Source organism: Nuphar pumila, chromosome 9, assembly GCF_984573655.1.
Source record: "Nuphar pumila chromosome 9, dmNupPumi1.hap1.1, whole genome shotgun sequence".
NCBI classification, from domain to species: Eukaryota; Viridiplantae; Streptophyta; class Magnoliopsida; order Nymphaeales; family Nymphaeaceae; genus Nuphar; species Nuphar pumila.
The window spans coordinates 106746042-106762146 of NC_143257.1; the positions used below are offsets into that span (position 1 = coordinate 106746042).

The window sequence follows — 16105 nt, forward strand, 5'->3', positions numbered from 1 at the left end:
GACGCCGGACCCTATTTGCACTGTATGTGAGGACAAATCTTTTCTAAGGGGAGTATTTTCGTACGCCTTAACCTATTACATAATATTAACATGTTTTTGTTGTTTCTGTTGTTTCTATTATGTTCGATGCATCTGTTTGGTCATTTGCTTTTGTCTGGATTCTGGTATTATGTGGAAATCGACATGTTCGCTTCCTATTTATGTTTCAATCAATTATTAATCTTGATTACCGTGTTGATTCATATCCTGATTTATGTCATGATGTTGATTGTGAAACGATATGATCTGAAATCTGATTCATCAATTTTCTCCAAAGTAATAAGATTTATGACATGGGCCTCAAAGGATTTGGGGTAGCGGAAGGAGGGCCTTGATCACTACATGCAATTAGGGTTCCATTCTTGTGGGCGTCAGCTCCTTTCATGTATGGGAGAAGAACACTATGTCCCATGTTCATGTCGAAGCAAGGTGACTCCCTCGAGACAAGTGGTGCATCATCGGTTTACACGGCTAGAAAATCATGATTGTAAGTATGACAGGAGCGCGATCGGCTGAGGCATGGTTTCCCTGTATCCTGATTTATGTCATGATGTTGATTGTGAAACGATATGATCTGAAATCTGATTCATCAATTTTCTCCAAAGTAATAAGATTTATGACATGGGCCTCAAAGGATTGGGGGTAGCGGAAGGAGGGCCTTGATCACTACATGCAATTAGGGTTCCATTCTTGTGGGCGTCAGCTCCTTTCATGTATGGGAGAAGAACACTATGTCCCATGTTCATGTCGAAGCAAGGTGACTCCCTCGGGACAAGTGGTGCATCACCGGTTTACACGGCTAGAAAATCATGATTGTAAGTATGACAGGAGCGCGACCCGCTGAGGCATAGTTTCCCTGTTAAAATTAAGATTTATGACCAATGTTGTCAGTATCCGTGTGTATCGGCCGATACGTATCATATTAGCAGAAAATTGATATGCTACGCCCCTAATCAGTTATCTTTTAATAAATATAAAATACTTAAATTTATTTATTATTGTTATTATTTTAGCGGATTCAGAATGATTCACTCGAGTACCGGTATCTGTCAATTCACCTGAATCGTTGGGCAAATGATACAGAGCCGATACTGATACTGACAACATTGTTTATGACTAGGGGTGGCAATTTCTGACACGACCCGCCAACCCGACCCGCCAACCCGCCTCTTAGGCGGGTTCGGGTTGGGCTTAAGCCAACCCGTTTAATAAACGGGTCGACCCGCGTAACTCGTTTATTAAACAGGTCGGGTTCGGGTTGGGGGTATGCCAACCCGCCAACCCGGCTGACCCGTTTAATAAACGGGTTAGGCGGGTGGGTCAACCCGTCTGCCCGACCCATCAACCCGCCAACCCGACCTGCCAACCCGATCCGTCAACCCGCCAACCCAACCCGCGAACCTGAAAACCCGTTTACCCGACCCAACCTATTTATTAAATGGGTTGGCGGGTCGTATCGGGTTATCCGTTTATTAAACGGGTCGGGTTCGTGTTTGCCACAGCCGACCCGTTTAATAAACGGGTCGGGTTCGGGTTGAGGTATGCTGACCCGCCAACCCGACCCGATTGCCACCCCTATTATGACTGAACGGAAGAGAACGGCCGTGATCCAGTCCACACACGCACGCATGCATACCGTTGCATTTGGCTGGTAGGTCAAAATGTCTTTTCTCATCAGCAGTTTCTCTGCACCCCCTGTTTGGGGAAGAGCCATATGCAGTTGTCTGCAATGGCGAACTGCTCGAGAGGCTGCCTTCACTATTCCCTCAGGATACTGAATATGTCGGTAAACTTTCTTGGGGTGCTGATGATCATTTACGCCTTGTGGGCTCTCAAGGAATGGAAGGCCGAAGAGAAGGCCGATGGTAGCATCTCCGAATTGCCTAAACCATGGTAAATCTCGTGTACCCATCAGTTTGTTCTTCTTTGAGCAGCTGGGAACGTGCGTGTTCTGCTTTGTTTCTTTCTCTTTCTTGGTTCTTTTCTTTCTCAGGCTGTCTGTGTTCTTGATTACTACATGATTGTACCGTTATTTTGTTCTAGAAACATATTTCCTGTTTGGTTTAGGAGGAAAAAACTTTTTGAACTTCCTTCAGTTTTAATGAACAATTGCCAGTTTCTTTTTTAAGTTTTCTTTATTGATGATTTTTGGTTTGAAAGGACGAATGGACTCAATAATGCTGAAGAAGAAGTTCCACTGCGGTTTCGAATTGCCAAGAAGATTTTCTTTTGTTCTTTCTTGTATTTTTCTCTTTCTAGGTTAGGACAGAGGATGGTGAAACTTTGGAGGGAGAAAATGCATATCCAGATTATAAGATACAGGGAAGATGCCCACCTAACGTAATTCTGCCATCTAAGTGTCTAGATAAGAAAAGCGGTAGATGCCTACAAGGGCTCCGCTCATCTGGCAGGGGCGACTTGTGAATATCACCAAGTTGACAGGACGTCACAAGTTCTAAACCCGTGGGTGGCGTCCCTTGCCGCAAGGTCGACGCTGGGTGTACTCTCCCCCCCCCCGCCCGGTGGGTAGGGGGAACCTCAAGGCTTTTACCAACTGGAGACCATCCTGTAATTTGGTGTTCATCGATTCATCTTGACATTTACTGATTGAACCCAAAGTTCTGATGGCATTGGATGAACTCATGACATTTCTAGCTATGAGAAAAAATGACATCTTGATTGTCAATTGAGAGTGGATAAATTACTGAACACCATAGTTGAATGTGATCAGAGATATGGATGTTGTTGTGTTTACTTGGTTGTGATGCTTGACCTCAATTACTTGTGTGCTACATCTTGGCTTTTGCTTTTTGAGACAGATGTTATAAATCAAAGTTTAGATGATTGTGGATTGGAGTTAAAGACATGCTTGTCTCAGCTGATAAGAAAAGGAGATAAGATGATTGTTGGATTAGAATGTACAGAAATGGAAAACGGAGTAATGTTAATGTGGCAGGAACTTTATGGTTTACAGCATCTTCTTGTGGTAATTGGCGAGCCCTGCCTTTTCCTTTTAATGTCCGTGATGATGAAAGATTCTGAAAATCCAACAGAAATGGTAAGACATGAAAGAGAATGTAAAACCAAAGGGGTTGCCAAAATACATCTAGCTAGGTCCTAATAGGCATATTGCAACCTGGTCCAAGATAGAATGACTCCATGAGCCACTTAATGTGAAAATGAACTAGCTCCGCAGATGAGGGGCGACAATCACCACTTAATTTTGTGAATTTCATTCCATCTACACCTGCCAGCAAGCCAGTTTGAGCCACAGCAATCATTTTACTCTTATTTGTTAACCCTGGGGAAGCCAACTTGGCCAGAAGCAAACAATGACTACCAACACCAAGCTTGAAAACATTAGTTTCCTGAGTCTGAGCTGACATTAAATAAGTTGGCTATAAAAAACAATCACAAAGTAAACTCAGATGTTCCAAGGACCTGATAATACTATAGCATCTTTCCAGAGTGCAGCCATGTTTTTTAATATTATCACACTGCATTTGCAATGTATCTTGGTTTTTTGATTGGTACTAAATGCCAAAATTTAGGTCATATCTTCCATCAAATCTAAATCTGACATTATCATGTACTTTTGTGAAAAGAATGTAACTTATTTGTGGTATGTCTGTGCTGCTCTGCCCTTTTTTTCACTTTGGGATGACAAAATGCAACATTTAGACCATGTTTAGCGTATTTTGAATATTGGATAATTCTGTCTTATACTTTCTGGGAAAAAGGAGCACTTGCTCTATTCTTAAGATCTACATATGGTTTTGTAATAAAGCAACATCCATAATTTCTTGGAGAAATTATGGATCACTATTTTGTGGAAATAGTATTTTTGCAGTTGCAACAAAGTTTGCCAACACTCCTAAGCGGATGATATTTTACCACTTTAGAGACATTAATTTCATCAATAAGTTGCTGTATTTCTTGTTTATGATGCTTTTTGCGCCATCTACATTTTCCCTTCCAGCAGGCTACTTTGACAGTTCTGCCTGACATGTAAATGGTGTATTTTAATAAGCATGCCTTAACAAGTATTCCCTAGACAGGTTGAATTCTCATCCTTTCAGTGCACCAGCTTCACAACAGATTATGTTCCCTTGATTTTGTCATTTTCATTGTTCATCAATATAGTTCATCTGTTTTATCAAAAATTATCCATCCACTGAATTATTAAGTCTGTCTGTCAGTCTGCACCATGTCCTTTCCCGAGTTCTGGTCTTCTAGATGCCAAAGCATTTCTGTAGACCTTCGATGTAAGGAAAGACTGTAGCTGTAGGCACAGAATCAATATTCTTAGTTCAGGTATCAACCCAAATGAGGCTTTCACTCCTTGTTATGGTCTTGCCATCTGGCTTATTTTTTATTGTACTCCTTTTACATATAGTCTTTAGATAGGTCATGTTAAGAAACCACAAGCAAAAGAAACCAAAACACAGCAATAAAGAGGATAGCAGACAGAATAAGAACACAGAATGTACGTGGTTCAATCTATGACCTACAATCACTGGCAAAGGAGGAGCAAAGCTTCACTATGATCAAAAGGAGATTGTTATAGAGTAGTCACAAGCTCTCTCTTAAAACCCTTGAGAAAACCCAATACACCCAAGGCTCTCATAATCCTCTCCAAGACGGAAAACAATTTCCCAAGTACACAAGGAAACTCTTGCTAATTGAGAAAGAAAATTTGCAAAATTAGAAAGGGTCCATCTCCAATTGTTTCTCCCAAATTATATCAAAACGGGCCATGGAGCGAAGCAGGTCCAAAATTCAAGGCACACGTAACAGGTGATTACTCTTTTTATTAGATTATCTTAGTTGGACAGTGATTTGGAATACCAGCTTGCTTCTAAATGTGATCTCAATGTTAAATAATATATATATATATATATATATATATATATATATATATATATATTCTCTTTTTAGTAAGGGGTATTTTGGTCTTTTCTCTTATAATAAAATCTGTCCAATAGGGGCAGCCTTTTTTATTTTTTAGTCTTTCTTTTTCTTCTTTTTGTCTTTGACCAAAAGACTAGGGGCTCTTTGGTCATTGGACCAAAGAGTCGTTGGGGCTGCCCAACGGTCATATTTATGACCGTTAGGAGCTCCCAACGGCTCCTTGGAGCTCCCAATAGCCTCACCTTTAAGTGTGGTTATGTGTATAAATAGGGGTAGAACCTCACTTGTTCTTCTAATGCTTGTGTTAAGCATTTGATCAATAAAGGCTACGACTGATATTTTTTACATTCTTGTGTATTTCATTATTGCCTTATTGGCTTTTGTATTGTCCCATAGTGGACTTGCATGTGCACTTGTATGATTATGATCTTGTAAGCTCTTAGTGGCTAGTGTTTCGTGCTTTTGCATATTTCATTACATGGTATCAGAGTCATAGTGCTCTTGGACTTGTGAAAAGCTGCCATCAAGTGATCATGTTTGTGACAAAGCTTTCTAAGGAATCGTGCTCTCCTTCTCTCATTTCCACTCACTTTCTCTTCCTCTCTTTCTCACATAATGGAGACCAAAATTGACCTCTCTTTCAAGCTCAATGAAAAAAAATACATGACATGGGCATCTCCCATGGAAAACAATCTCAAAGGAAAGAAGCTTTGGGGGTTTGTGATGGGCACTATTCCCAAAACCCAATTCAAGCTCACAAAACTAGAAGAGGGTCAAGAGAAGGCTTTAAAAAGAGATGCTCGTGCCAAGGCTATTGAGGATCATCGTAAATAAGTTGAAGATTGGGAGAGCAACCATGTGAAATTTTTTGCATGGTTTATGAACAATGTCGAGCTTAAGGTATTTGCAAACATTGCTAAGTTTCCAAAAGACAATGAAGCTTGGTTTTTTATGAAGGGTATGTATACCCAAAAAAATCTTGTAAGAGCTTATTTTTTGCAAGAAAAAGTTAGAACCACTAAGCAAGGGGACTTAAGTATCCAAGATTTTTAAAGTGCTTTAAATCTCCTATGAGAAGAACTAATACTTTTGAAGCCTAAGTGGGTTGCCATTGAAGATGTAGAACTTAGGCCAAAACAAATGAAATAAGAGAGATTTTTTAAATTCTTGTATGGGCTTCTTCCCTAATTTGAGAAAGTTAGATCTTCTCTTCTACATAAATCTACTCTTCTTCCTCTTGAAGATGTTATTGCCAAAATTGTCCAAAAAAAAACTTGTCTTGGTATGAGTAAAAGTGGTGATAAAGTGTTGGTGATATTTAAGCCCGACAACAATGTTAAGATCTATATGCATCCACACTTTAGGAGGCAAAACAACTCTAGTAATAATAATAACTATAGTGGTGGAAGAAAAATGATTATTTGCCAATCATTATAATGAGTTGGGTCACATTAAACCCACTTGTCCTAAGTTGAATGGAACCTTAAGTATAAGGTTGCTTCCATTGAGGAATCTACTCTCAAGAAGGAAGAAGAAGAAGGAAAAAGTGAAGGCGATCTTAAAGACACACTTGGCCAAATATCCATGGCACTTCAACAAATTCTTAAAACAATTTCATCTACATCAGGTGCCGCCATTGCTTCATTATCTTCACCCAGTAAGTATTCTTGGATTCTAGATTCGAGAGCATCTTTTTATATGATCCCTCATGAGAATGCCTTATCCGATATAATGCACCAACTCAAACTTGTCTTGTGTTTTTACCGCCGATGGAACCATTTTGAAATTTGGATTCTAAAAGTTTTCAAATTTTTTTTGCTCCAAAAGTTAGAGTTGTTTTTAAATTAAATTTAAACATTTTTTTGGTCTCTCAAATTGCCGACCATAGGTGTGAAATATCTTTTTCATATAAAGGTTGTTTCATATAAAGCAGCTTAGGCAAGGCCATAAGAAGGGAGATATTTATTTTATGGACTTATTGTCTCTCCCTTTAAAATCTTTTTGTAACCATGTCCAAGATAAGGGAATTGAAACTTAGCATAAAAGACTTGAACATCCAAGCTATAATAAAATATACCTTTTTCTTTTTGGAGAAAAATTTTGTAATGAGAAAGATATAACTTGCAAAGATTGTATTCTTGGAAACATGAAATCTATCCCGTTTTCAAATAGAACCTTTGTTTCCATAAGACCTTTTCAATTGGTACACTCGGATGTATGGAGTCTTTCTCTAGTCATATCTAAAGGTAGTTACTTATATTACGTTACTTTTATTAATGGCTTTACTAGATATGTGTGTGTTTACTTTCTTAATTTTAAATCAGAAGTCTTCTCTTTCTTTAAAGAATTTCACATGAAAGTTAGAAATCAATTTTAAAGCAATATATCAACTCTTAGATCGGATTCAGGTGGAGAATACCTATACAATAAATTTTAAAACTAGTTAAACCAAAATGGGATTTGTCATAAAAAATCTTACTTTAAAACCCCTCAACAAAATGGACTAGTGAAAAGAAAACACAAGCATATAATAGAAACCGCTAGAACTCTCCTTATTTCAAAAAATATTCCAAAAAGTTTTTGGGCCGAAACCCTTTTAACCTCCACTTATTTGATAAATGAATGCCATCAACTATCTTAAAAAAAAATTTCCCTTATGAAAAACTTCTCAAAATAGCACCCGATTTCAATTCTCTGCCAGTTTTTTGTTGTAAATGTTTTGTGCTTTTATATAAAAGAGATAAGTTATCCCCAAAAGCAATCAAATGTGTGTTCATTGGATATGGTGAAAATAAAAAAGGATATCGATGCTTTGATTCAAAAAATAATAAACTTTATGTTTTTAAAGATGTGACATTCTTAGAAGATGAAAATGGTTTTGAATAGAATGATAAGAAAGAGGAAATAGACTATATTGTTTTGTATGATCTCCAAAAGAAGATTTACATGCTAATGATGATTCTTTCAATCATCATAAAATTATAGATAATAACAACCATGATATTGGGACATCACCGAGTAGTGATGACACCATTAATAGTTCTCCTAAGAATATTCAAGTTTATACCCAGCCTATGTAACACGGACTCTTCTAACAAGCATCGCACCCGCAGTAAGGAATTTACTACAAGGAAACCTTTCCACCACTAGCTAGAATGATTAGTGTTAGAACTCTAATAGTCATTGCCTCAACTAAATAATGACCTATATGTCAATTAGATGTTAAAAATGACTTTTTTAATGGAGAACTAAATGAAGAAGTTTATATGGATCCTCCGTCGGGATTTGATACTGAAAAAGAAAAATCTCTTAAACTTTTAAAGGCTTTGTATGGTCTTTAACAGACTCCTAAGGCTTAGTATGATGGATTCAGTAATGTTGTGATTAATTTGAGTTTTCATTCTTGCTATACTGATACTGCTTTTTTTGTCAAAAATATAGGTACCAACATTGTTATCCTTCTACTTTACGTAGATGATATGATAATAACAAGAAGTTAGTCATGTTAAAAATGTTTTAAAAGAAAATTTTGATATGTCTGACTTAGAATTCTTAAGATATTTTTTAAGAATTGAAGTTGCATATTCTCCTAGAAGGTACCTTTTTTCTCAAATAAAACTTGTTGTAGATATCTGTGCTAAATCTAGAATTCCAGATGATAAGAAAGTGGAAACTCCTGAATTAGTGAATGCTAAATTAAGACTTGAAAATGAGACTCTTCTTGAAGATCTCACACCTTACAGACAATTAATTGGGTTTCTCACTTATCTGTCTATCACCAAACTAGATATAGCACATGCAGTTCACTCTGATAGACAATTTCAACATACTCCAACAACTGGGTTGTACTAAGGATCGTCAAATATATCAAAAACACCATAACTAAAGGGCTCTTTTTATTTTTCTTCCTTATCTTTAGATTTACTTGTTTATGCTGATGTTGATTGGAGAGAAAATCCCAATTATAAAATCTCAACTACTGGTTTTTGTATTTTTTTAGAAGATTTATTGATTGCCTGGAGATGCAAGAAGCAACATAAGCTATGTCACAGGGATTCGGTTAGCAGGGTGCCGCACCCGCGTCGATGCGACTCGACGCGGGTGCGGGTGCGGCACCGGGTGTGGTCAACCCGATCATGGGTGCGTTGACCACACCCAGGGTCATTTCGGTCCATTTTTGTTTGGATTTTTTTTTAAAAAAAAAAATTGCCCTACGAAATGGGCTGCAGAATTTTTAAAAAAAAAATTGCTGACAGCTGCTTGCTGCTGCTGCTCTTGTTTTATAAAGGGGCACTTGTGTCCACAACATCTGACGAGCTTTGTTGGCATCCCATGCTATTCCTGCCTCCAAACAATTAATTCACAGCGTTGGAAAACATACTGTTAACTTGGAAATGATGATCCATCTTCCTCAAAAATTAAAACCAAAATTCAAGAGCCTTTTGAAGTCTTTATGCTTCAACCAACCAAATCCTTTTTCGTCAAGGATTTTTTCTCTCCATAATAAATGATAATGGTGGTGGTAGAGCCTTGGTGGCTATTAGTATTCACTTTTCTCCTGACGAGATGGGTGCTCTAGCCGTAGCCTTGTGTAGACCTCTCTGTTTCACATGTCAAATCCAATAAATTTCTTTTAGCTGTCATGTGTGTGCAACTGTATATAAAATGAAATTTGAAGAACCCTAGGCAGTGGTGTGGCAGTGGCGTCGTAGGCCTCGTGAAGACTCTCTCTCCAACAAACCACGTCAAACCTTTCGCTTATATTTTTTTTCGTGAAGACCAGGGAGTTTCAGACATGATTAAATCATGATAGTCAGCAGAACGCAGCAGGCTGGGTCGATCAGATTGCCAATCCTTTCGGTTCATCAATTTTGTCCCGTTGAGCTAAAGTACACAACAAGCAGAACGTGGGTAACAAGTCTTCAAACAAACACACCAGCAAAAAAATTTGAACCCCGACCCGCACCGGGGGAACCCCCGACCCCCTTCTATATATACATATTACATTTTTGCCCCTGCCGCACCCTCGCACCCGGGTTTTTTGGAAGTGCCGAATCCCTGCACCCGCACCCGCACCCATGTGACATAGAACATAAGGTCTCACTATATTCTACTGAAACCGAATATAGAGTTATGACAACGACAACGACAACTATGAAACTTTTATGGTTAAGAAATCTTCTTAGAGATATGGGTGTCAATATCTCCAAACCTTTAAAGATGTGTTACGATAATAAAAGTACAATTTACATTGTCAGCAACCACACCTTCTATGAGCGCACCAAGTATATCGAGATGAACTATCACTATGTTCTTGATAAATTCTTGAGAGGAATTATGGAGTTGTCTTTTGTCACTTCAAAATTCTAGCTTGCAGACTTCTTTACTAAAACTCTTGTTGCTCCACTATTTTTGTTTCTGCTGAACAAACTTTTGGTGTTTACATCGTAAGTTTGAAGGAGATGTTAAAATTATATTTATATATATATATATATATGTTTGTAATTTCTCTTTTGAGTTAGGGGTATTTTGGTCTTTTTCTCTTATAATAAAATTTGTTCAATAGGGACAACCTTTTTTTTTGTAGTCTTTATTTTTCTTCTTTTTGTCTTTAACCAAAATACTAGGGGCTCTTTGGTCATTGGACCAAAGAGTGGTTGGGAGCTCCCAACAACTCTTTGGTGCTCCCAATGACCTCCCCTTTAAGTGTGGTTATGTGTATAAATAGGAGGGATCCCCACATCTTCTTCTAATGCTTCTGTTAATCATTTGATCAATAAAGGCTGATATTTTTTACATTCTTGTGCATTTCATTATTGGCTTTGAACCTCACCGAGGACATGGCATTGGATAGAAATGATTGGAGGAGAAGGATTCATGTGGAAGACCCAGAATGATTTTCTTTGTTGGTTCATATCGCCGACCCCAATTGTTTTGGGATGAAGGCGTAGTTGTTGTTGTTGTTGTTGTTGTTGTTGGCTTTTGTATTGTCCTATAGTGGACTTGTGCATGTGCACTTATATGATTATGATCTTGTAAGCCCTTAGTGGCTAGTGTTTCGTGCTTCTGCATATTTCATTACAATCAGATGCATCCTTTTCTTACATTTTTCTGTGCAAATACTAATTGTTAGTCCTTTCCTCCATATGAATGTAAAAAAAAATCATTTTTTGAAGCGCAAATTTATTAAGCCTAAGTTATAGACAGATATCAGAATTGCCTATTATGAACAGAAAGTTGCTTCCATATCCTCCTCATAGTGACCTTTTAGGCCACATGACTGTTATCAAACATGTTTTAATATGATTGCATCTTCCTTATTTGAAAGTATGCTGCTACTGTGGCTTTTTATTGTTCTAATATGTCTCATCTTATTGGATGCCTTTACAGGTTCATTTTTGTGTTTCTTGCGATAGGCATTGTTGTATGCTTGAGTACACTCTTGGGGCATGTTGTCGCCAACAGCATCAGTGTTTTTGTCCTTACCATTGTATCCTTTTGTTACATGATCTAGAATTTTGGCAAGATTTTCTGATTTTACATTACATGTTCTGTCATAGAATATCTGTTTACCTACTGAACATCATACCGATCATAACCACATTTCTATTAAAGAATGGCATGGGTGTCTCAAAATTCACTACTCTGCAAGCATCTTGTTGATTTCATTTGAAATTATATGTATGATTTCAGAGAGCTCCCCTCAAATGCTCTGAAGGGCTCCACACGCCTGGCTAAGTGGGTCGACTAAAGGCATTCAAGGACATCACGAGTTCTTATACCCTGTATCTTCATCCTTTGCCACATGATTAAAGCCAATGTAAATCTATCCCCAGTTGGCGGGGGGAGTACTCATAGAGTTTTACACCGTGGACACCGAAATAGGGTCACAGTCAACATGACACCTCTTAGCCTGTAACAGGGCATCCAAACCATAATAATGGTTTCTCCCATTATCAGAAAAAGAAAAGAAAAGAGAAAAAAAGAGCTCTCCCCTCCCCCCACCCCAAAAATATGTATTTGTGTGAAATACTTCTTCATTTGTGTGTAATATTTATGTTTACTTAATTGATTTACAACCAAGATATTCTTTCCATATATTGGATGACTTACATGATGCTCTAAAAAATGGAGATGCATCTGAAAGAAACAATATGAAGATGGGCAGGAAGCTGAAACTTCTATTATTCTTGGATTGATTGATTGAAACTTCTATTATTCTTGGATTTGATTGCTTGTAACTCTCAGGGGCAAATTATGTTATTGATAAAATGCTGGTTTATCATGTAGCACTCTATGGTTTATGCCATGGTTATCATCTTTGATCACAATGCACATGCCTCAACCCAAGGAACCAGGATTTTAATAGTTCAAATAAACCTACCAACCATGCCACGGTCTCTGAGTACCTCAGAACCTGCAACCTCAAACTTGTGGTCCCTGTAACTATACATATCTTGATCTAGCGCCTCAGTAGGTTTTGCATAATCCAAGGAGGAAAATCTTCCTGTTTCCATTTATTTGACCGTTCTGTGCACTTGAGAATCTGCTATGCATTCAAAAGATCTGTCATTTGCTAAGAAATTTTCCCTATATTAGCTTCATCTGGATTTGTGGTTCAATCACTAGGATCCTCTATTGGCTCAGGTTTTTTTCTTCTATTAGGCTCCAACACCAGTCACTTCCAGGTTCTAAGTCTATTAGTGGCTGTCTGATACACCCGCTCATCTATGTTGTCTATCAATTCCCTGCTCTTAGAAACTTCTAAGTTGCTGTTAGTGCATATCTGCCAGATTGCATTGATCCATCTTTTTTGCAAGATTATCAAGTGCCCTAACATAAACTGAATGATTTATTATTATGTATGCTAATTATAGATGAAGCTAGAAGACCAAATATAGTCCTTGTTGTTTACTTCTGTTAAATGTCCAAGCTTAAGAATAAAACCAGAATAAGCTAGATTAGCCAAGAAGAATATATTAATCTATCAGCAGGCAAAACAACAAAGTGCATTGATTTGTAAACTGACAAGTTGAGAACTTGGAAGTGGAATCAAGGAATGAAGGATATGTCCAAATAAGTTTAGAATTGGTTTACATTCTAGAATAGAAAAACTGACTTCTAAGAAATTGTTGAAGAGTTCTCTACTTGTGGTATTATTAAGCCTTTTATTTTCAACTTTTCATACCTTCAGCTGGCAGTCATTGTAATTTCTGCAGCAACTATTTCACCACCTTGCATATTTCTCCTGCTCTTCCGGAGCTAAGCTGCTAAAGTTCCTTCTTGGTGGTTGTTGATGGCAACATAACATTCTTGTATGATTGAGGGTTGTTTGTTTTTACATGCCTGGTATTAATGCTGTGTTTTGCTTGAGATCCTTCAGCGCATGCTATTCATTTTATGTGTTCAGTGAAGCATGGGGCTATATCATTAAAGCGTTTAATGTGCTTGCATTTCTGCATTGCAATATTTATCTGTACAGATAAAGGCAACAAGAAGCAAAAAGATTAGCAGTTAGATTTAGTCAATTTTGAAAACTCAAAGCGTACATGCTAAAGAACTGGTTAGCAGGATTTCCTTAAATCTTCAATGGTCCTCCCTCTAAATATTTCTCCTGCCTCCCTCCACCAACCCACTCTAGATGTTGTCAAGCTCTCATGATCCACCATATCCAACACTTTACAGGCTTGTGTAGTCTTTATTTCGCCTTGGCACAGAAAAGTCATAGGTGCTTTTCTTTCTATTTCTCCTCTGAATTAATCTGTCAGATTTTTGACTGAGTAAAATGTTGCCCATATATTTTGAAATAACTCCTGATAATACATGTGTATTTGTTTGTGCAAAGCTCATAAGCAGTCTGTTATCCTCAACCTCCTTCAGTACATATTGTTTGTCTGCATTATCCTTTTTCCTCAGGTCGGAGTGATCATAGTCATCTTCTTCAAGAAAGACTGGATAGCTGTATGTCTATAAATTGTTTCTTTTTTTGAATGCTAAAGTATTTAATTTTGTTTCGTAAGAACATTTTAAATGCATATTGGAACATTTAATGCAATATTTGCCTTCTTCCAGGAAATTCATGATGACTATGCAGGCCAGCACAGTGAATTTAAGAAATTTATGACAATCCATTTAACTTTAACCCGCTATGTTGCACTTGTAATATTATTTGCTCAGGTGCATGTTTAAATATCTCTCTCTCTCTCTCTCTCTCTCTCTCTCTCTCTCTCTCTCTCTCTCTCTCTCTCTCTCTCTCTCTCTCTCTCTCCTTTAATTCCATGTACATTGCAATCTAACATCATTGAAGGTGAGAAATTAATGTCATTTTCTTGTTCTCACACCATTAAGAAAATTTTAGCCTCCTAAGTTCAAAAGTTTGAAGCAAGATTTCCAGATGGATTTACATTTTATTTATTTTCAAAACTTTTGTTGTTAATTTTTATACAATTTTCTTTTTAAAATCTATGAAAAGAAAAACTATGAACTTCTATGGGGCGTTTGTTTCAACCCCTTTCATATGAAAGTGGTTCTGTTCCCCACAGGGAATGAAACAAATGCCCTGTAGGAAACAGCCAGTGGGGCCTGCCAGGTTTCACATGAAACAACAGGTTTCGTTATGAATCCCATGTCACACGCTCCTCCTTGGGAAGCAATTTCCCAGGGAGTTCCCGTTTCAAGTGAAACACATGCCCGATCCGCTCGGGTGTTTAAAGGCATGTATATTGAAGTTCCCATCTAAGAAGCCAGTCATTGTAACATGAGGGAGGTAACACTGATATTCTTATATGCCTAATGACTGAAAATTTTTCGTGTAGGCTGTGAGTGTCGTGCTTGCTGTCATGCTTTGGGCTTTGGGGCCTGAACCCGATAACCACAGTGATGACTCCCATGATTCTGCATTGCCTAGATCTAATTTAAACCAGTCATTTCTGATCTTCTCTGACTCACAAGCGGCTCTTCCTGGACCATGGACAAGCAGTACGAATAATGAAAAACAAAGCCTAATAGAGGAAATTGGCTGAGAACTGTGGCTTCCAACCTTCATCAACAGTAAGAAACCATCTGAAACTAATGATGGCCAGTTAACCATACTTTAGTTTTTTTTCACTTTTCATCAGCTTTTTAATCAGTATAATGCTACAGGCACAATTCACAACATACTTGACCCACAGTTCAGCAGGCACAGATGGTAACAAGATTTGGTGTGCATGGGATTGGAGGGAGAGCCACTTGATGCATCCTTTGTGGAAACACTTCTTTCTTGCAGTTTTGGAGCAGATAGAAACACTTTTATTTTCCACATCTCTGTTGTTGCCTCAGGATGTCCATCAAATTGCCAAGCTTTAGGAATCCCATCTTCGCCAGAACTTCAACTTCAGCTTGTGGTTGAATCTGGCAGCATGGACGATTACATGGTGTTGATGCAATATTCCCACTCAAGCTTTTCTGTGTGATTATGCATATATAGGTCTCAGTCGTTTTGTTTCAGCATTTTTCATATGTAGACTATGAGATATTCAATCCTTACTGAGCATCAATTGTTGGGTTACATTGTCTGGGCAAGTTAGGCTAGCTTCACCAGCTATGTGATCAGATGTATTGTTCTTTCTTTATAACCCCATTGCTTCCATGGAGTTGTTCATGCTTTAATTTCTTCATTTGCAGCTTTATGGTTCTACCAACTTTTCTTGAACAAGGATGTGTGATGTAAGACTTTGTTTGAAAGATGCTTACTAAAATCCTTGGTGGTCCTTGGTCAAGTTGGAATGGATAAAATGATATATGATTTGAACGCTAACTGGGCAGTAGTTAGTCTAATCCATATCTGACATATTTAAGATTTCGATGCCACCTTGGCTGTCTACACCCAGTCAAATTGTGTACAGGTTGGGTTGATCCTCGGCCCATGACCACTTGGGTGAATCATAAGATCTGTTGATGTGTTTTGATTTATGTCTTGTGCGTGAAGGGTATCTGCAAAACTAAGAGAGAGAGAGTAGGGTTTACGAACCGAGCAACTCATAACTCAGCTGGGTTTGGCTTGTTTCAAACTCGTTCATGATTGGTTCTTTTCGAACTCGTTCATGATCGGTTTGTATCGTTGGTTAGCCGAGCCATGAGCAGCTCGTTTAGTGTAAACAAGTCAAGCTTGAAC

At 38.0% G+C, this 16105-nt stretch overlaps 1 protein-coding gene across 2 annotated transcripts; it reads left to right on the top strand.

The window, feature by feature from the left end:
- The first annotated feature begins 1732 nt into the window (after window positions 1-1732).
- On the top strand, window positions 1733-15691 carry LOC149828802 (tetraspanin-19-like). Of its 2 annotated transcripts, XM_090016980.1 has the most exons (6): window positions 1733-1932; window positions 11341-11440; window positions 13831-13911; window positions 14023-14127; window positions 14766-15000; window positions 15094-15691. In XM_090016980.1, the coding sequence occupies exons 1-5, from the start codon at window positions 1754-1756 to the stop codon at window positions 14970-14972; spliced, it is 672 nt and encodes a 223-aa protein (XP_089873106.1). In that variant the 5' UTR covers window positions 1733-1753; the 3' UTR covers window positions 14973-15000; window positions 15094-15691. The 2 variants fall into 2 exon arrangements, with proteins under 2 accessions (XP_089873106.1, XP_089873107.1); XM_090016981.1 differs by lacking the exon at window positions 14023-14127.
- Window positions 15692-16105: the final 414 nt, after the last annotated feature.